Source organism: Ranitomeya variabilis, chromosome 2 (genome assembly GCF_051348905.1).
Source record: "Ranitomeya variabilis isolate aRanVar5 chromosome 2, aRanVar5.hap1, whole genome shotgun sequence".
Lineage (NCBI taxonomy): Eukaryota > Metazoa > Chordata > Amphibia > Anura > Dendrobatidae > Ranitomeya > Ranitomeya variabilis.
The window spans coordinates 709,955,820-709,978,712 of NC_135233.1; the positions used below are offsets into that span (position 1 = coordinate 709,955,820).

The following is a 22,893-nucleotide window of genomic DNA, read 5'->3' on the forward strand; positions in this document are numbered from 1 at the left end:
AGAAGGCTGAATAAATTGATACCTCATATTTGTGATTCGATGTCTTCTTACAGAGAAAACCACATTTTTCTTACTGTATATGTAAATGAGCTGTTTGGGACTATGGTGCGGACACTGACATGCAAAGGAATCTGCCCCCAGAGCTTATTTTTAATAACAGGCGGCGTTACCAGTATGAGACATGTAACTAACACGGAACAGTAGAACTGAACTTTGTGTCTTCTTACAAGCACTTTTTTGCAGCTCTCTGAGCTCTGCTGTATTACAACCCTGTCTCCCTGTGAGATGGAAGCAGAGAGGAACCTGCAGATGTGTCAGTTATAGTCACACACAGCTCTGCAGTGAGATCAGGAGAGCAGAGAGCGGCCATTACACATCACACTGGTGACACTGGTAACCATTACACAACACATAGGTAACTCCTTCTATTTAAATGAATCTCTAGAGGCAGATTCTCATGAACATCAGTGTTCGACCCAGGGAGTTTAAGTCACATGAATAATAATTAATAGAATTAATTAAGAGAAGGCTGAAAACTTAGAGCCCCTTTACTATATGATGCTCATTGGTAACAATAGTGATTGGCGGATAATTATTTCTAAGCCTGTTGGATCAATTTTCTGGCAGATTGAGCATATCTTAATTAGGCAATATCGTATTTACACATATATTTTTGATGCTGGTCTCAATGGATAGAAAGCAGGCAAAATTTTGTAAATGTTGAGTCATCATAAGGAAGGAGTGGGGGATTCTCCACTAGGCCTTCTTAAATTAATACTTAAAAATATACTCAATTTGTAAGAAGATTTGTTTATGCCACATAGTGTCTTTACAGTCTGAAAAAAGGTGTAATAATGTAGTCAAGTTTTTTTCTAAAGATGTATACACCCTTTACAATGCTCCAGAGTGACGAGTATTAACATGCGAGACTCGGACGTATTTCCCGCATGTGTGATCCCGGCCTAAAGACTGTAGGATGTAACGTTTCTAGACTTTCTGTGTTTACTTGGGATAATTTGTAAAGGGCGTATACATCTTTCTGTGAATTTGTACACCACTTGCTTGGCTAAGGTGAGCCAATCAGAGCTGATAAGAAATGTAGGCGCACTTCCACTCTTTCTTTTCAGGATTTGGTGGGGCACGTTGGCACAATGATATGTCGATAGTGTGATGTATGTGGAAATCACCTACTTGTTAGAGCTGAAATGCAATGGGCAGGGGCACTGAACGCAGGATCTCAAGACGCCGTTGATCACATCAGCCATGTATCCAGTTGGGCACCTTTCACAATGCTTCCCGGTTGTATTTCTTTGACAGTCCTGCACAAAAATAAAGCAGTAACATAATAAATCATCAATTGTAACCACTCTCCTGCATTTCATTATGAGGTATGCTAATCATTGGTAGAATAATATAAGTTGCATCTGTATTACAAATCTGCATGCCATTAAAAGATATTCTGACCCTTACTGTTATTCATTCCGTTTCTAAATCCCACTTTCACACTTGAAAGTTTAAATGAATTGAACTTTTAGGAAAAGACAGATGTATTGAATAAAAAACATTACTGAAACCTGGTTCTACATATTATGGTTCTACATATGTGCTTTGTTTCCTAATGTAAATGAAAGGGAACCGGATACCTTATAAAACACTACTTATCTACAGATATTACAGGGTTAGTCTGCAGGAAAACAGTATTGCAATGGTGCTTGGCCACATTAATGAAAGTGAGGCTACTGGAAGAAAATGAACTTATTTCCTCCTAGGAGCTGCCGACTTCTATATATCGGGGTGAGCACGGAGTGGTTACGTATATCACTCACACACTGCTCATTATACTCTGAGCATCCACTGTAAGCCTGACAATTTAATTAACAGCTTGCGGTGCAGCACATCTGTGCAGTGAGCTGTCAATCAAATGCCTGGGCGTGCATATAGCCGCGGCTCAGAGTATAGCGAGCGGTGTCATGAGCGGTGGCTGTTTAATGGGTCAATATTAACTTTTAGAATCTGTTCTTCCAACAAGTGACAGCAGAGACCATGTTCTCTTCCTTTGTGAAAAGGCTACTTGCTTACTTTATTTCCCAGGTGAACATTAAATGATCTGTAAGTCTCCCTAAGCTGACTGGGTGTCCTTTACAACAATAAACTTTCCCCCTTAGATCCCTTAATAAAGAATTGTGAATCATGTTGTGCTAATAGGACCTAACTTATAATATCTCCTGCAGTTACTCTACGCAGGGTGTCTCACTTCGGGGGATAAGAGAAAACCCCCTTCAGCAGAAAAGTACCCTACATTTCCCAATGTGGTTTGAAAAACTGTATATATAACCACAGAAAGTCAGCAGTGTTGCATATGCTTAGATCTTTGTGTTGACAGTTATTTTTCTTGGTCAGAAAAACCTACATAGGGGTCTGACGTTCACAGCAGTATATCAGTAGATACAACATATAGGATAACAAACACCATCTGCAATTTACAAACCATAGCACGATTTATTTTGGATCCAGTCCAGCGACCATTATTGTGAACTAATTGAAATGTTCAGTACTTTGTTTTATCACTGCATAGGAAATAGACATTCTTGGCTTTTATTTCTAACTAAAACTGTAAACATTTTTTACAACTGGCAGGACAATTACAATTCATTACTGAATTTCCAATTCATAAACTGGTGCCCATACACAGTGGCTTGCTAAAGTATTCACCCCCTTTGGCATTTTTAGTGTTTTGCTACCTCAGAACCTGGAATTCAATGGTTTATTTGAGGGTTTGCATCAGTTCATGTAATGAACATGCCTACAACTGTGAACATTTGATTTTCTTTTTGTTGTGAAGCAAACAACAAATAGGACAAAATAACTAAAAGCTTTAGTGTCCATAACTATTCACCCCCTAAAGTCAGTACTTTGTAGAGCCTCATTTTGTCGCAATGACAGCTTCAAGTCACTTTGGATAAGTCTTTATGAGCTTCCCACATCTTGCCACTGGGATTTTTGCCCGATCCTCAAGGCAAACCTGCTTTAGCTCCTTCAAGTTTGATGGTTTCCTCTGGTGAACAGCAATCTTCCAGTCGGACTTCAGACTCTTTTTGTGTATGTATGTTCTGTCTTACTCTTTGTGGACCAAAAGGGGCTCCATTATTTTAGTTGAACTTATTAAAAGTTAAACTTTAATAGTACATCTACCCTGCTTTCTCACACATTATTTTCTGATTGGTAGACTATCTAATAATAATAATAATAATCTTTATTTTTATATAGCGCTAACATATTCCGCAGCGCTTTACAGTTTTGCACACATTATCATCGCTGTCCCCGATGGGGCTCACAATCTAAATTCCCTATCAGTATGTCTTTGGAATGTGGGAGGAAACCGGAGTGCCCGGAGGAAACCCACGCAAACATGGGGAGAACATACAAACTCCTTACAGATGCTGTCCAAGGTGGGATTGGAACCCAGGACTCCAGCGCTGCAAGGCTGCAGTGCTATCCACTGAGCCACGGTGCTGCCCTATATCTATTTATCTTACCACTGCATACAGTATTCAAATCCTGCCATCTGATTGAGTGTTTGTTCCACTCACCCCGATCCGCTGAACTCTGTTGTACTCCACGTCGGGCTTTGCAGGTGGCCTGGTGTGCTCCCATGCGATCATCAGCCTGTTCTTATGTAAGGCCTACCAAGATACACACCTATGTCTTTGTACAAAGACTTTTAGTGTTCCTTTGTCCTGTCTGCCTGCAGCCTCTAGTTACTCTTGACATTGGGTATTCGTGATGCCCGTGAGTTTCACTTAAAACTGACCGTTAACCTTAAACTCTTCTAACCACCCGATCCCTGCACTTTTTTAACATATACCCCAATGACTACTCATCAAACGTTTGTGTTGGATAAATTGGCCACAGCAGCCTTTTTATTAACATTCAAACATAACAGTTTAATTTCTTAACATTAAACCCCAGGGAAGGCGGTCCTTGAAGCCCCAAGAATTAACCAACTCATACCCAATCTCCATAATTTTGGCCTCCAGGTCGTGTCCTTGCCTCTAGCCGCTAGGCACCAGCTCAGAGACTCTTAAAAGACTCGCCCTGCCAATATCCGCCAGAATCCCATGGCCCCAGTCATCTCGACTGTATAACCTCCAATTTCCTTTCCATTTTTTAAACCACACCAGGGGGAGTCCAGGATCTTAAAAATCCCCCCCTCCAAGCCGCCATTTCTTAGCACCACCAACTTCGAGGACCTCTTTCCCCCCCTCCCTGCTGCCGCGACAAAGCATACCTACAGAACCCTTAGCGCAACTGATCCAACCTTTGTCAAGCTTGCCTAAAACTCTTGACACAAAGTCTCCGACCTTTGTAAAACCCAGCAATTCCGCAAATTCAAAAGGGAGGGTGGGTGGGAGCTTGTTATATTGCTAAGAGGGGCACCAAAATGGTTGCTCCTCTAATATGGGTGCCCCCTTTTATAATCGTCCCCCCCGTCGCCCCCTTTTCCTGCCTACTTCACCTCCTAGCCAATCCGTGAGCCCCGATTCAAATAAAAATTGCCTCATCACTTTACACTATCACCCCCTCCTTTCTGTTCACTCCCTATAGGCCCACTCAACCCTGTCATGCTGTCCTCCCTTAAAGGCCTGCGGCCCAGTCCGTCCTTACTGGTACCTGATTCCTGGACTCCTGTCTGCTGGCATTCCCCAGTACGTCTGCTATCTGCGTCTGCTATCTGCTTCCCAGTCTCCTATCCGTCTGCAGTCTCCAGTAGCTCTGTTACCTCTTACCCAGTCTCCTATCTGCTTGTGGCCTCCATTGTTTCTGCTACCCATTTCCCACCTGCCTCACCTGCTTGATACACTGATGCCCATGGCCCTTGTGCCCACCTGGACCTTGGGTTTGGAGGGTCCACCTCACCAGACGAGTTAAAACATATACATTTTTATATAATGTGACTTCATATAACCATTTTTGTAAATTATATCAGCACTTATCATGGTGGAGTTATGTGATGAAATTAAAGTATGGGGCTGTAATGTAGGTTATTGAACACCAAGAGTTGACTTCTAATATTCTAAAAAAGTTCTAGTTAGCTGCCAACATACTGTCTTCAGAAGAGAAAAGAAGAGTGTCATGTTAATCATTGATATGCTGATATAAAGCAGAGAGGATCTGCAGCTGCTGAGCTGTGTCTTACAAGGTTCCATAGCTGCTGTGACATAGTTCTGTATATTAATAATATTATACATTGCAGCTGTTTCAGAAACTATTTGAAGATAGAGAAAGGAAATATCTTGACATCAGAATTACTGTATACAAATAATATTTACATACAACCCCTGGCAAAAATTATGGAATCACCGGCGTTGGAGGATGTTCATTCAGTTGTTTAATTTTGTAGAAAAAAAGCAGATCACATACATGGCACAAAACTAAAGTCATTTCAAATGGCAACTTTCTGGCTTTAAGAAACACTAAAAGAAATCAAGAACAAAAATGTGGTAGTCAGTAATGGTTACTTTTTTTAACCAAGCATAGGGAAAAAATTATGGAATCACTCAATTCTGGGGAAAAAAATTATGGAATCAAGAAAAACAAACAAAAAAAACACTCTAAAACATCACTAGTATTCTGATGCACCACCTCTGGCTTTTATATCAGCTTGCAGTCTGAGGCATGGACTTAATGAGTACCAAACCGTACTCTTCATCAATCTGGCTCCAACTTTCTCTGATTGTTGTTGCCAGATCAGCTCTGCAGGTTGGAGCCTTGTCATGGACCATTTTCTTCAACTTCCACCAAAGATTTTCAATTGGATTGAGATGCGGACTATTTGCAGCCATGACATTGACCTTATGTGTCTTTTTTCAAGGAATGTTTGCACAGTTTTTGCTCTATGGCAGGATGCATTATCATCTTGAAAAATGATTTAATGATCCCCAAACATCCTTTCAATTGTTGGGATTAGAAAAGTGTCCAAAATATCAACATAAACTTGTGCATTTATTGAAGATGTAATGACAGCCATATCCCCAGTGCCTTTACCTGACATGCAGCCCCATATTATCAATGACTGTGGAAATTTGCATGTTCTCTTCCGGCAGTCATCTTTATAAATCTCATTGGAACGGCACCAAACAAAAGTTCCAGCATCATCACCTTGCCCAATGCAGATTCGTGATTCATCACTGAATATGATTTTCATCCAGTCATCCACAGTCCATGACTGCTTTTCCTTAGCCCATTGTAACCTTGTTTTTTTCTGTTTAGGTGTTAATGATTTCTTTCATTTAGCATTTCTGTATGTAAATCCCATTTCCTTTAGGTGGTTTCTTACAGTTCGGTCACAGATGTTGACTCCAGTTAACACCCATTCTTTCCTTATTTGTTTTGTTGTGCATTTCCTGTTTTGGAGACATATTGCTTTAAGTTTCTGGTCTTGAAGCTTTGATGTCTTCCTTGGTCTACCAGTATGTTTGCCTTTGACAACCTCCCCATGTTGTTTGTATTTGGTCCAGATTTTAGACACAGCTGACTGTGAACATCCAACATCTTTTGCAACATTGCGTGATGATTTACCCTCTTTTAAGAGTTTGATAATCCTCTCCTTTGTTTCAATTGACATCTCTCCTGTTGAAGCCATGATTCATGTCAGATTACTTGGTGCAACAGCTCTCCAAGGTGTGACCACTCTTTTTTTAGATGCAGACTAACGAGCAGATTTAATTTGATGCAGGTGTTATTTTTGGGTATGAACATTTACAGGGTGATTCCATAATTTTTTCCTCAGAATTGAGTGATTCCATAATTTTTCCTCTATGCTTGGTTAAAAAAGTAACCATTACTGACTACAACATTTTTTGTTCTTGATTTCTTTTAGTGTTTCTTAAAGCCAGAAAGTTGCCAATTGAAATTACTTCAGTTTTGTGCCATGTCTGTGATCTGCTTTTTTTCTAGAAAATTAAACAACTGAATGAACATCCTCCAACGCCGGTGATTCCATAATTTTTGCCACGGGTTGTACACTAAAGGGACAAAAGTATTGGGGCACAGCTTTAAGGGGTTTTCCACTTTTCGAAAAGTGGACCCTAAACATTGCCTGTTGTAGAAAATAAGAAAATCAGATAGTATTCACCTTCCCTCGAGTCCAGCGCTGGCTCTACCCCGCTGCTTTGGAATCAGTGTTTTGTGATATCACATTGACAGCTCAATTCAATGCTGTAGGCAAAACACTGAATCTGGAGCATCAGCAAAGAGTCCGTGATAGAGTGTGAGTACAATCTGATTTTCTTATTTTACAGAGACAATGTTTGGAGTCAACTTTTCTAAAAGTGAAAAACCCATTTGACCATTGAATTGAGGTTTTTCTTTTAGTTCCTTTGCCACGGGCGAAATCAATTATTGAAGAGTGGAATCATGTAAGAACCCAGCAACTTAACAATGATGTGGCAGACCATATAATTTACAGAACAAAGTTGCTGAGTGCTGAGGGGCAGAGTGCAGAAAAGTTGCCAAAACTTGGTTGGCTCGATAGCTGCAGATTTCCAGATCTATTCTGACACTAGCATCAACACAAAATTGCACTGGGAGCTTCATGACATGGCTTTCCATGGTTATGCACTTGCATGTATGCCTTACATCATCAATCACAATCCCAACGGTATGATAGACCGATGTAAAGCATGCTGCCAGAGGACTCTAGACAAGTGGAACTGTATTATGTGAAGTGACAGATCCCGCTTTTATATCTGATCGTCAGATAGCCCAGTTTGGATTTGGTGAATGCCAGGAGAACGTTACTTGCTTAATGGTATTGTGTCAACAGTAATGTTTGGTGAAGAAGGTATAATACTGTTGGTTTGTTTTTCAAGAATTATCCTATATTCCTTATTTCTAATGAAAGAAAAATCTCAGTGCTTAAGCAAACAGAAACATTTTGGACAATTATATGCTTTCAACTTTGAACAGTTTGAAGAAGGCTCTTTTCTGTTCCAACATGACTGTGTCCCAATGTACAAAGCAAGGTCCACAGAGGCATATTTGGATGAATTTGGGGTGAGAGATCACTAGTGGCCCATAGAGAACCCTGACCTTAACAAATTTTGGAAAAAACTAGAAAGAAGGTTGTGAGCCAGGTCCTCTACTTCAACATCAGTACTCGAGCGGAGAGAGAGCTGTCATTACGCAATTTCACATATTAACACAAGAGCAAAGTTTGGTGTTTTCCTTACTTGCTTCAGTTGTTTCTTTTTTTTTTCTGCTTTTATCAGTACAGTTATTCCCATTGAATATGTGCACCATGGACAATGCCACCAGGTGTGCATCTTGTGAGATGTATGCATGCCTTGAACAGCTGTTTGAGGGTGAATATGTCTGCACTCGATGCAAGTGAGTTATATGTTTGGAAGACAAGGTAATGGATCTAAATGTGCAGCTTGCAACACTCAGGAGTAGTGTTGAGCGATACCGTCCGATACTTGAAAGTATCGGTATCGGATAGTATCGGCCGATACCCGAAAAGTATCGGATATCGCCGATACCGATACCCGATACCAATACAAGTCAATGGGACACCAAGTATCGGAAGGTATCCTGATGGTTCCCAGGGTCTGAAGGAGAGAAAACTCTCCTTCAGGCCCTGGGATCCATATTACTGTGTAAAATAAAGAATTAAAATAAAAAATATTATACTCACCTCTCCGGAGGCCCCTGGACATCACCGCTGGTAACCGGCAGCCTTCTTTGCTTAAAATGAGCACGTTTAGGGCCTTCCATGACGTCACGGCTTCTGATTGGTCGCGTGCCGCTCATGTGACCACCACGCGACCAATCACAAGCCGCGATGTCATTCTCAGGTCCTAAATTCCTAGAATGAGGAGTTTAGGGCCTGAGAATGACGTCACGTCTTGTGATTGGTCGCGTGGCGGTCACATGAGCGGCACGCGACCAATCAGAAGCCGTGACGTCATGGAAGGCCCTAAACGCGCTCATTTTAAGCAAAGAAGGCTGCCAGTTACCAGCGGTGATGTCCAGGGGCCTCCGGAGAGGTGAGTATATCAATATTTTTTATTTTAATTCTTTATTTTACACAGTAATATGGATCCGATACCGATTCCCGATACCACAAAAGTATCGGATCTCGGTATCGGAATTCCGATACCGCAAGTATCGGCCGATACCCGATACTTGCGGTATCGGAATGCTCAACACTACTCAGGAGCATTGCAAATCTGGAGAGGAGTTTAGAGCTCACTGAACTTGCAGTGGCTGTGACAGGTATGATATGGAGGAGGGTGGGCATGGGGAATATCAGGAAAGAGAAGTAAGAAGCTGGGTAAATGTTACACGAAGGAGTAGGGGAAAAGTGCCAGGGAGCCCAGTCCTGATCTGGCACAACATAGTAAATATGCCTGTTTGGCTGATATTAGGAATGCAAGCCAAGGACTGGAATTACTGCAGCAGGACATTGCTCCAAGCAACCAGGAAAATGACTGCTGTAGGAAGGAGGGAAATAGGAGTGCTGCGTAGGCCAGACAGATGTTGGTGGTAAGGAACTCTATAATTAGGTGGACAGACAGGGTCAACTGCCGCCAAGACCCTGAATGCTGAACAGTGTGTTGTCTGCTGGGTGATTGGATTTGACATATTGCGGATCGGATAGACAGATTATTGGGTGGGGCTTGGGAAAACCCAGCGGTCATGGTACACATTGGTACCAATTACAAAGTAAGAGGGAGGTGGAAGGTCCTTAAGAATTATTTCAGGGAACTAGGAGAGAAGCTGAAGGCTAGGACCTCCAAGATGGTGTTTTCAGAAATACTGCCAGTGCCACGAGCAGAGGGAGCTTAGGGAGATAAATATGTGGCTTAGAAACTGGTGCAAGAAGGAAGGGATTGGGTTCATGGAGAACTGGGCCGACTTCTCTGCCAGCTACAGGCTCTAGAGTATGGATGGGCTGCACTGTACTGCACTGTACTGTGTATTTGTGGGGGAGCTGCACTGTACTGTGTGTTGAGGGGGAGCTGCACTGTACTTTGTGTTGAGGGGGAGCTGCACTGTACTGTGTGTTGAGGGGGAGCTGCACTGTACTTTGTGTTGAGGGGGAGCTGCACTGTACTGTGTGTTGGGGGAGCTGCATTGCACTGTGTGTGTTGGGGGAGCTGCATTGCACTGTGTGTGGGAAGAGCTGCATTATACTGTGTGTGTGTGGAGCTGCATTATACTGTGTGTGTGGGGCTGCAGTATACTCTGAAAATGGCTGCAGTATACTTTGAGGGGGCTGCGGTATACTCTGATGGGGGCTGAAGTATACTCTGAGGGGGGCTGCAGTATACTCTTGAGGGTGGCTGCAGTAAACTCTGATGGAGGCTGCAGTATACTCTGAGGGGGGCTGTTGTATACTCTATTAAGGACTATCTGTCCCCATCATTCTTCCTCAGCCGGTGTAAAGAAACTTGGGAACAAATGTCAAACAACTTCAATGCCGTAGATCGCACTCCTTTAACGGCATGAACTCTGCACCTGTAAATACAACCAAAATATTTGTGTGATGTGGAATGTGAGCATTTGGGGACCCACTTTCAACTTTTGCCCAGGGCCCCACTTTCTCTAAAACTGGCCCTGACTGTATTGAACCCATTTTTGGCATTTTAATGCAAGCACAACCTTAGTAATGTTCAAGAGACCTCAACTTATTTGGGTACAGGAAAACAGATGGTAACTGTTGTTAAATAAGAGAATATTTACCAACACACTGAAGGATACTTAAATGATAGAAACAGTCCAGAAATTATCACATTTTGAGAACAGTTGCTTGCTTTGCTGGTGCTCATATACAGATGGTGCAAATGAAAAAATGTTTTTTTCACATGAATGTTGAAAAAATATCCCTGTTTGGAGAGTTTCAAGAGCATTTTTCTATGCTAAGTAAAAAGCAAAAACTTTTTTACAATCGTCCAAAAATATTCCTTTTATTTAGTGAGAAAAGATAGGTGAGCGCAATACTATTGAAAGTGAAAAAATAATGGCTTCTCAACTAGCAGTCAAAAGATTATCCTTATTTGGCATCTATAAAAAGTTTGCTATACTCAAGGCAAGTAAACAACTGCAAATTATCAAGCCTTCCAAAAATTATCTCTTTTAAATGAGGAAAAATCGGCAGCAAGGTGATGTGGCAGAGGAAACGCAAGCAAACATGTTGAGGCCATGTAAACTCCTTGCAACTGGTGGGATTTGAACCCAGAAGGCTACAGTGCTATGCATTGAGCTGCCCAGGGAGATGTTTAGCATTGTAGGGCCAGCAGCATCAGGTCCAGTGGCAACAGGACTACAGTGTAGATGACATAATGGATAGGGAGTAGATGCCTTGTTGAGTGTGACGTACTGCTATTTGAGGACCCTATAGGCTCTAATAGATAGTACCACCAATTAAACAAAATCACTGACTGAGGTGGAGTAACACAATAAAATATAACTTTTAATAATTAACTCAATAAAAAAATATATATAACTGGTCCCCCGTGATTGTGTGCAGTCTGTCATAAAATCTGAAGCTAACACATCAGAGTAATGGACACTAATGAGATAAAAAATATAAGACACCAGGACTTCAGGGATGGGAGGACCCAGTATTATATCCTTAAAGGAGTACAAGCACACGAAAACATGGATCTCCCCCACTATATCAACAGGAAACTATCCCAAAGGCATAAAGCGCAAATAAATAATAATTGCACTTGACCTTAATAAAGGGAAATATTTTTTATATTGGAACGAGCCCTACATTCAGACTCAATAGACCGTATCCCAAGATTACATCCTGCATGTAGGAATCCACCAATAATTGCACTTTGCCTTTAGTAATGAAATATCCATTATATATTGTGCACCATTAATTTCAAAGAGAGCCCTAATATATGACTTTCTCTCAATAGAGGCAGCACAGCCTAATAAAATGAATATTATATATGTGGCGCCCCAGGGTCCTGGTCATCACAGTAGCATTGCTTTCCTCACGGGGAGAGTGATGTTACGTTTGGAGGCAAGAAGGGATAACTGTCACCAGGTAAACACAAGCATGCAACACATTCACACGCCAGGCCACCAGGGGGAGCTTTTGATCCTATTTACTAGGTGACTCCCCATATATGTGGTAGTTTTTAGGGAAAGTTAGTGAGTTTTTGCCTGGAAAGAGACTGGAGCAGTCTGAGGCAGAAGAAGGTGTACAGAGCTGTGTAGCCCCAGTTTTGCAGCTCCTGGGAACAGATCATGCGAAAGCCGAATATATTGCAGTGAGCATGTAGGAGAGCGAGAAGCACAGGAGAGGAACACCAGTGAGAGGCCAGCCACGAGCAGACTGCCTCCTTCTGAAGTGCAAAGACCGGTAGCTAGAATATCGAGGTTGTAAGGGACTCCACGATTTACATCAGAGACCGGCAGGAAAGCTGAATTGCAAGTTACCTGTCCGGGAGGCATGGTGACACCTATAGAGCCCGAGGCATGCTAGAGTCCCTGTAAAAAGGCTCAAGTCACCAGTCATATGGGTTATGTCCTATCCTATATGGGGACAGAGAGACAAACTGTGAGGACCTTATCTGAAGCCATATGCAGTAAGGGACTACAACAATACCGCGCTAGAGGAAGGCTTTGATCTCCACCTAGATAAGGGGACTCTTAACTTGCCTCCAAGCCGGCCTCCAAGCCGGCTGGACCCTGCCTGCCTTGTGATCTGGTACCCTGGACTGTGGCTGCCTGAAGTCTTCAGTAAACAAGGTAAAGAGACTGCAAACCTGTGTCCTCGTTACTTACTGCGCCATTCACCATCTTCCATCTACACACCCGGAGCCCTGGGGATATACTTCACCTGTGGGAAGGTATACCATCTAGCTGCCATAACATCACCCCAGAGGACCCCTTAAAGCAGTGTTGGTCCCCACTGACCGAATACCACAGATGGCTGTTATGATCCTAGTGGCTTAGGATCACAAATCTAACCAGCTAAGTAGAAAATAATAGGACGAGCTCTGGGGATGTGGTAACTGGACTAACCGCAAACCTGATCCTAACCGCACACACTATAGGCAGCCGTGGAACGTTTCCTGAAATCCTGGACGTCTCTTCACGGCCTAAGAAACTGTCTACCCCTAAAGAGAAAGTAAAGCCCTCACTTGCCTCAGAGAAATCCCCCAGAGATATAGAAGCCCCCACAAATTATAACGGTGAGTTAAGAGGAAAAGACAAACGCAGAGATGAAACAGGTTAAGCAAATGAGGCCCGCTAACGCTAGATAGCAGAAAATAGCAAGGGATCTGTGCGGTCAGTAAAAAACCCTATGCAAAAATATCCACGCAGAGAATGCGAGAACCCCCACACCAACTAACGATGTGGGGGGAGCAACTCAGCACCCCAGAGCACCAGCAAGCAGGGAAATCACATATTAGCAAGCTGGACAAAAACTCATCATATACTAGGAAAAATCTTGGACACAGATGAGCAAAAATAAGCAAACAGAACTTAGCTTCTCTTGGAGAGACTGATAACGGATGTAGACAGGAGCAATCAGAATAGCACTGAATACAACGGCAACAGGCAAGGAATGAAGGACCAGGTGGATTAAATAGGAAACCTAACTAGCAGATGACGAGACAGCTGATCCTGCCAGAAACCTGCAAAATAACAAAAAGAGCCACCAGGAGGAGCCCGAAGAGAGAACTCACACAGTACCACTCATGACCACAGGAGGGAGCCCGGAAACAGAGTTCACAACAGTACCCCCCCCCTTGAGGAGGGGTCACCGAACCCTCACCAGAACCCCCAGGGCGATCAGGGTGAGCCACATGGAAGACACGAACCAAATCGGCCGCATGAACATCAGAGGCGACAACCCAGGAATTATCCTCCTGACCATAGCCCTTCCACTTAACCAAATACTGAAGCCTCCGTCTTGAAATACGAGAATCCAAGATCTTCTCCACCACGTATTCCAATTCTCCCTCAACCAGCACCGGAGCAGGAGGCTCAACAGAAGGAACCACAGGCACCACATACCTCCGCAACAAAGACCTATGGAACACATTATGGATGGTAAACGATGCCGAGAGGTCCAAGCGAAATGACACAGGGTTGAGGATTTCCAAAATTTTATAAGGACCGATAAAACAAGGTTTAAACTTAGGAGAAGAAACCTTCATAGGAACATAACGAGAAGACAACCACACCAAATCCCCCACACGAAGTCGGGGACCCACACAGCGACGACGGTTAGCAAAGCGCTGAGCCTTCTCTTGTGACAACATCAAATTGTCCACCACATGGTTCCAAATCTGCTGCAACCTATCCACCACAGAATCCACCCCAGGACAGTCAGAAGACTCAACCTGACCCGAGGAAAAACGAGGATGAAAACCAGAATTACAAAAAAAAGGCGAAACCAAAGTAGCCGAATTAGCCCGATTATTAAGGGCAAACTCGGCCAATGGCAAAAAAGTCACCCAATCATCCTGGTCAGCAGAAACAAAACATCTCAAATAAGTTTCCAAGGTCTGGTTAGTTCGCTCGGTTTGGCCATTCGTCTGAGGATGGAAGGCCGACGAAAAAGACAAATCAATGCCCATCTTAGCACAAAAGGACCGCCAAAATCTGGACACAAACTGGGATCCTCTGTCAGACACAATGTTTTCAGGGATGCCATGCAGATGAACCACATTCTGAAAAAATAACGGAACCAAATCGGAGGAAGAAGGCAACTTAGGCAAGGGCACCAAATGGACCATTTTAGAAAAACGATCACAAACCACCCAGATGACAGACATTCTCTGAGAGACCGGAAGATCCGAAATAAAATCCATGGAAATATGCGTCCAAGGCCTCTTAGGAACCGGCAAAGGCAAAAGCAAACCACTGGCACGAGAACAGCAAGGCTTAGCCCGAGCACAAATCCCACAGGACTGCACAAACGAACGCACATCCCGCGACAAGGAAGGCCACCAGAAGGATCTAGCCACCAAATCTCTGGTACCAAAAATCCCAGGATGACCCGCCAACATTGAAGAATGGACCTCAGAAATAACTCTGCTGGTCCATCTATCTGGGACAAACAGTCTCTCTGATGGACAACGGTCAGGTCTATCCGCCTGAAATTCCTGTAACACCCGTCGCAAATCTGGGGAAATGGCAGACAAAATTACCCCCTCTTTGAGGATACCAACCGGCTCAGAAACTCCAGGGGAGTCAGGCACAAAACTCCTAGAAAGAGCATCAGCCTTCACGTTCTTCGAACCCGGAAGGTATGAGACCACGAAATCGAAACGTGAGAAAAACAACGACCAACGAGCCTGTCTAGGATTCAACCGCTTGGCCGACTCAAGATAAATCAAATTTTTATGATCAGTCAAGACCACCACACGATGCTTAGCTCCCTCTAGCCAGTGTCGCCACTCCTCAAATGCCCACTTCATTGCCAACAACTCCCGATTACCAACATCATAATTTCGTTCAGCCGGCGAAAATTTTCTTGAAAAGAAGGCACATGGCTTCATCACAGAGCAATCAGAGCTTCTCTGTGACAAAACAGTCCCTGCTCCAATTTCAGAAGCATCAACCTCAACCTGGAAGGGAAGAGAGACATCTGGCTGACATAAAACTGGAGCCGAAGAAAACCGGCGCTTCAGCTCCTGAAAGGCCTCAACGGCCGCAGGAGACCAGTTAGTCACATCAGAACCCTTCTTGGTCAAATCCGTCAAAGGTTTAACCACACCAGAAAAATTAGCAATGAAGCGACGGTAAAAATTAGCAAAACCCAAGAACTTCTGAAGACTCTTAACCGATGTAGGTTGAGTCCAATCATGAATAGCCTGGACCTTGACTGGGTCCATCTCAATAGAAGAAGGAGAAAAAATAAAGCCCAAAAAGGAAACCTTCTGGACTCCGAAGAGACATTTGGAACCCTTCACAAACAAGGCATTGGCACGCAGGACCTGAAATACCATCCTGACCTGCTTCACATGGGATTCCCAATCATCTGAAAATACCAAAATATCATCCAGATACACAATCATAAATTTATCCAGATATTCTCGGAAGATATCGTGCATGAAGGACTGAAACACAGAAGGGGCATTAGAAAGTCCAAAAGGCATCACCAAGTACTCAAAATGGCCTTCTGGCGTATTAAATGCTGTTTTCCATTCATCGCCCTGTTTTATACGCACAAGATTATACGCACCGCGAAGATCTATCTTGGTGAACCAACTAGACCCCCTAATCCGAGCAAACAGATCAGACAACAATGGCAAGGGATACTGGAATTTGACCGTGATTTTATTTAGAAGGCGATAATCTATACAGGGTCTCAAAGAACCATCCTTCTTGGCCACAAAAAAGAATCCCGCACCAAGAGGGGACGAGGAGGGGCGAATATGTCCCTTCTCCAAAGACTCCTTTACATAGCTCCGCATAGCGGCATGCTCTGGTACAGACAAATTAAACAGTCGTCCCTTAGGGAACTTACTACCAGGAATCAAATTTATAGCACAATCACAATCCCTATGAGGAGGTAGGGCACTGGATTTGGGCTCATCAAATACATCCTGGTAGTCCGACAAAAACTCAGGGACTTCAGAAGGAGTAGAGGAAGCAATTGATACCAAGGGAGCATCGCCATGAATTCCCTGGCAACCCCAACTCAACACAGACATAGCTTTCCAATCCAGGACTGGATTATGAGCCTGCAACCATGGCAGACCCAACACAACAACGTCATGCAAATTATATAACACAAGGAAGCGAATCACCTCCTGATGTGCAGGAGTCATACACATGGTCACTTGAGTCCAGTATTGAGGTTTATTCTTGGCCAATGGTGTAGCATCAATTCCCTTCAATGGAATAGGGAACTGTAATGGCTCAAGGATAAAACCACAGCGCTTGGCAAATGACAAATCCATCAGATTCAGGGCGGCACCTGAATCTACAAAAGCCATAACTGAGTAGGATGACAGAGAGCAAATCAAAGTAACAGACAAAATGAATTTAGGCTGTACAGTACCAATGGTGACAGATCTAGCAAAGTTTTTTGTGCGCTTAGAGCATGCTGAGATAACATAAGCTGAATCACCACAGTAAAAGCACAACCCATTCTGACGTCTATGATTTTGCCGTTCCATTCTGGTCAGAATCCTATCACATTGCATAGACTCAGGTTTCTGTTCAGAAAACACCGCCAGATGGTGCGCAGGTTTGCGCTCCCGCAAACGCCGATCAATCTGAATGGCCAAAGCCATTGACTCATTCAGACTCGTAGGCATGGGGAACCCCACCATAACATTCTTAATGGCTTCAGAAAGACCTTCTCTGAAATTTGCAGCCAGGGCACACTCATTCCATTGAGTAAGCACCGACCATTTCCGAAATTTTTGACAATACACCTCAGCTTCATCCTGACCCTGAGAGAGAGCCAGCAAGGCCTTTTCTGCCTGGTTCTCCAGATTAGGTTCCTCATAAAGCAATCCAAGCACCAGAAAAAACGCATCCACATTCAGCAATGCAGGATCTCCTGGCGCCAGGGAGAAGGCCCAATCTTGAGGGTCGCCGCGTAACAGAGGGATAACAATTCTAACTTGCTGAGCGGAATCACCAGAGGAACGAGGTCTCAAAGAAAGAAATAATTTACAATTATTCTTAAAATTCAGAAACCTAGATCTATCTCCAGAAAAAAACTCAGGAATAGGTACTTTTGGCTCAGACATAGGACTGTGAACAACAAAATCCTGAATGCTTTGCACCCTTGCAGCAAGATGATCCACACTAGAAGTCAGACTCTGAATATCCATGTCTGCAGCAGAACTCACAGCCACCCAGAGATTAAGGGGAGGAGAAAAGCAGGACAGACTGCAGAGCAGAAAAAAAAAAATTGAACTCAGGATTTCTCTTATCCCACTTTTGCGATGCATTTAACACTTTTGGCCTGTTGCACTGTTATGATCCTAGTGGCTTAGGATCACAAATCTAACCAGCTAAGAGAAAATAATAGGACGAGCTCTGGGGATGTGGTAACTGGACTAACCGCAAACCTGATCCTAACCGCACACACTATAGGCAGCCGTGGAACGTTTCCTGAAATCCTAGACGTCTCTTCACGGCCTGAGAAACTGACTACCCCTAAAGAGAAAGTAAAGACCTCACTTGCCTCAGAGAAATCCCCCAGAGATATAGAAGCCCCCCACAAATAATAACGGTGAGTTAAGAGGAAAAGACAAACGCAGAGATGAAACAGGTTAAGCAAATGAGGCCCGCTAACGCTAGATAGCAGAAAATAGCAAGGGATCTGTGCGGTCAGTAAAAAACCCTATGCAGAAATATCCACGCAGAGAATGCGAGAACCCCCACACCAACTAACGATGTGGGGGGAGCAACTCAGCACCCCAGAGCACCAGCAAGCAGGGAAATCACATATTAGCAAGCTGGACAAAAACTCATCATATACTAGGAAAAATCTTGAACACAGATGAGCAAAAATAAGCAAACAGAACTTAGCTTCTCTTGGAGAGACTGATAACGGATGTAGACAGGAGCAATCAGAATAGCACTGAATACAACGGCAACAGGCAAGGAATGAAGGACCAGGTGGATTAAATAGGAAACCTAACTAGCAGATGACGAGACAGCTGATCCTGCCAGAAACCTGCAAAATAACAAAAAGAGCCACCAGGAGGAGCCCGAAGAGAGAACTCACACAGTACCACTCATGACCACAGGAGGGAGCCCGGAAACAGAGTTCACAACAGATGGCATCACGAACATAAACTTTATTCCCTTTAAAGACTTTCCTCTTTTACATGGGCGCCCAGGGCCACGGACCGGGTCACCACCATGACATCCCCCTGTGAACACCGGACCGGTACCGGGTACCCCACGGCCCTGGCAGGCGACTCATATATTGTTGTCAGTGGACAGAAACGGTTTACATATGAATACTGAACTTGTGTCATTTAATCAATATAAAACTGCTCATACAAGACACTCCAATGGATGATAGAGATAGAGGAGTGATATATTATTGTTGGAGGAATCACCTCCATTCAGATGTAATCACTAGCACCCCTCCTCATAGGCACACACTACCACTTAATTTGTGGGACTTTCCTGTATTGGTGGGCACATCAGGAGGCAAGTAAACCCAAGCAAACACTGGGAAGACATGCAATCTCCTATCAGCTGGTGGTATTTGAACCCATAAGGCTACAGTGCTATGCATCGTGCTGCCCAAGAATTATGATGAGGCAGACAGGGAGATGTTTAGCATTGTAGGGCCAGCAGCATCAGGTTCAGTGGTAACAGGACTACAGTGTAGCTGACATAATGAATAGGCAGTAGATGCCGGGTTGAGTGTGAGCCATCAGCATTGGCGGCAGCAGAACTGTGTAGAAGACAGACAACGGATAAACAAGTAAATGATACAGCCTATGTATCAATGGTATTAACCACACATGACTAAAAATCAGCATTGACCCATGCCTAATTCATTTTGAAAAATGTAAGATTTTCCAAGCTGGCATAGAATAACCTAGACCACTTTGGTGTGATAAAGCCACCTACCCCGCTGAACCTCCCTCTCTGACAGCACACTGGAGGCTGGATATGACAGTATGTCTGAAGCAAACTGTGCCAAATATTTCCACTGGTCAAATCTATTGAGCCAGACCTTTTAGATCTGGGTATTTGGTAGCCAAAGGACACGGTGCAAGAACATATAAACCTATCTATTTAGGCATTGTGATTCTGTTTGCTGATGTGCATTAGATTTGTGCACCAGCAGATAAAACATCTAGTCCATCATGTCATATACAGTATACTGTAATTGGTGCTTCTGCTGCCTTGATTATTTGCTGTAGCTGTAGTGCTGGCCCACATGGGGAAGTTTTGCCTTGACAAGGAGCAGATAGTGGTCTCCTGGTCAGGCATGCGGTCGGCTGCTATCTACTATGCACAAGCTTCATCAGGTAACAAATAAATATTATTCTGGAAATACTCCGATTCACCTGGCCCCAAAATATTATTAACAATTTAGAAATAAAAAAAATATATAATTTTGTGAAAGAAGATTGCACTTCTAGAATTCAAAGAATTTTTGTTCTATAATTTAAAGCAATTCAGCCCTTTCTGCCAACTTGCTCTGTGCAGGGGCTTAATTCTATGAAGGTTGCTTCCAAGGACAGTCACCCTAGATGCAGGCTCAATAAAGTTTACATTTCCCAAAAATGAGAAAGAAGGTGAGTTGTATAGAAAAATGTATGCATGGAACACAACCTTGTGCTCAAACCTGGCAAATATGGCTTTTTCAGTGAATAATGATGGCTAGTTATCTTCCATTGAGGCAGAACAAACATACCGTAATTCTTTCACAAAAGGCAAAAGTCCAGGTGGTCTGGCATCAATTGTGGTGAACTTAGTCATGTAAGAGTATAATTTGCATGTAATTGGCCAACTGAACTCATGTTTCTTGGACATACAAATGGAGAACTGATGATGCAATGGCGAAAGAGGCGGTAGTGTTTGGAAAGTAGTTGGTGAGGTTGATGATCGGACTGATGACAACGACAAGGCACTACTTGCGAGTGCTGACTGATTACCAGAAAGATGATCACGAGGAGAAAAAGGAGGACAACTTGAGGCCATGCTAATCTGGCTGGTCAGTTTGCTTTCTCCATATGAGCAGGTGATGCTATCCCGTGTGTGCCATGATGTACCCGGCTTATTTTCCAACAGCACAGCCTCCACACTGCAATAGATTTTTTGTGAAAATGAAAAATGAAAAAGAATTCCTGGCCAGGGACCAAACCACATAAGTGACTAGTCGAAAAGGTCGGTCTCTATCCGCTTCTCCCCACCAGTGGCCAATAACTGCCCTATACAGCTTGGTCCCCAGTCAGCTTTTAAAGTATGTTTTTCCTGCAGCATTGCAGAGTCGATTATACATGGCTGAAATCATACAAGCAGTGTCTAATACATAAAGCCCAACATGTACCTACTGTCAAGTTCCATTTAATAGCTACATTTTTTTTTTTTTAATCTTCATACATTACAATTGCAAACCAGTTGGGCAGTTTAATACCCTGTGTCCTCAACTTGCTAGTATAGAAGAATCCTAAAACCTAGACTTGTGTGTCACATGTACCTTCCTATCGCACTTAAATCTTATGGTTATTATTCACAGAATATTTTTCAATATTTTCAATGTGCTTCAATAGCACTAGTGCAGTAGTATAACACAATTCAATCTTGGCTTTTTGCTGTCCCTATGTGGAATGAACAGTGTGATCTGACCTCTATCCCTACAATGTGGAAGTATAAAATGTTGCTGCTTGGCCGGCCTCCATCTTTTCTATTGGCTATTACAGTCCCCTCTGATTGGCTGTGCTAAACCATATGATGTAATATGATATCTGCAGTGCATTATGGGGAAGTCCGCCTGACTGCGCCTTACATCATTAGCCAACTCTGTGACTGTTCGGTATGTGAAATGGTGCCGAGCATTTTATTCATATTTTTGGGGCCAATCCATGTGAATCGTTCCACAAATTGAATTCTCTGGGACCTGCGAATTTCAGAAAATTTAACTCAAAGTCGATTCTCAGCAGATTGATTCAATCAGCTCTAATATAATTTTTTTTCTTTAATTTCTGTGCTTTGTGAAAGCAGACTTTTGAAGCTTCCGGTGGAATATCAGAAATGAACCTTTTATGGACATTGAATCGTCCTCTGCACAGCACAAAACAATAATCCCGTTATATTCTTTGTTTCTGTCTTCCTGCCAAAAACGATTTTCTAGAGAGTACATGGTAACTTAACATTGAGTGGAAGCACAGTCATGGTAAACACTTGTCTTAACTATTCCACATGTGATAATGATCCATGGTCGGTCTGGGAGCGGAAACCCCAGACAAGAAAGACTTTGTTTCTTCCATGGTGACAAAATGATCTCATTCATGTGGCAGCAAAATGGTTTAGAAAGCCTCAATACTTGAACATGTTCTACAAAAAAAAGTTGTCAACAAGGCCCTTTATGTGAACTTGGCTGGACAACAGATTGATATATCCTCATTTTTCAGTGATGACTTTCATGTGGTCCACACATGTTCCCTAACATGTCCACACATGAATGATGTGTATATCCATAAGAAATGTGATATACAAAATAATGTTACTAAGAATAATCGACTGAGAAAATTCCAAGGAAATTAACATGGGAAATGCATGTGATTTGCTGCCTAATTTGCTGATTAGTTTTTGTAAACATTGTTATCAGAAGAACACGGTTAGATTTTGCAATAAATGAATGCTTTTCCCGTAGAATAATGGTGGTCAATGTCACACAGATTCTTATTGTTTTACAGGCAACATAAATTCTGGTAATAAAACATGATGACAAATTACATGCTGTATGTCAATGTTTGCATTCATCATAGACCACAATTGATTGTGAAAAATAATATTACAAAGCGTAATTTGCTTTTCATTACACATTTATAGTGTCTCAATCATAAATAAAATGCTTTACAGAAATAAGGGCTTCTTTGCGGGAAAGTATTTGCAGCAGATGGGAAATCCAATGCATTGTACAGTTCTAGAAATGAATGAAATCTCATCCACACATTGCAGTAAACTGACCAGCAGTGCCAATTCTATATCTGCAGTCTGTCAATTTATTCTGTGGATACTGATCTCTGATTTCACTCTTTGCAAGGGGGCAGTTGAAGGGTTAACAGCATTTGGTCAGCAATAACGGTACAATTAATTAATTAAAATGTAAAGTGCGGTGCAATATGTTGGCGATAAAGAAATAAAAAATATTATTATAATTAATTACGCCTGTATAAAATGTCTGTGCACTTATGA

The 22,893-nt window shown here is 42.8% G+C and overlaps 1 protein-coding gene across 1 annotated transcript in view; it reads right to left on the minus strand.

Moving 5' to 3' along the window:
* Positions 1–22,893, minus strand: part of LAMA4 (laminin subunit alpha 4) — a 214,530-nt gene that overhangs the window by 133,711 nt on the left and 57,926 nt on the right. The window contains exon 3 of the mRNA XM_077289489.1: positions 1,192–1,319. Coding sequence (XP_077145604.1) covers positions 1,192–1,319 — 128 coding nt within the window. The remainder of the gene's footprint in view (positions 1–1,191; positions 1,320–22,893) is intronic.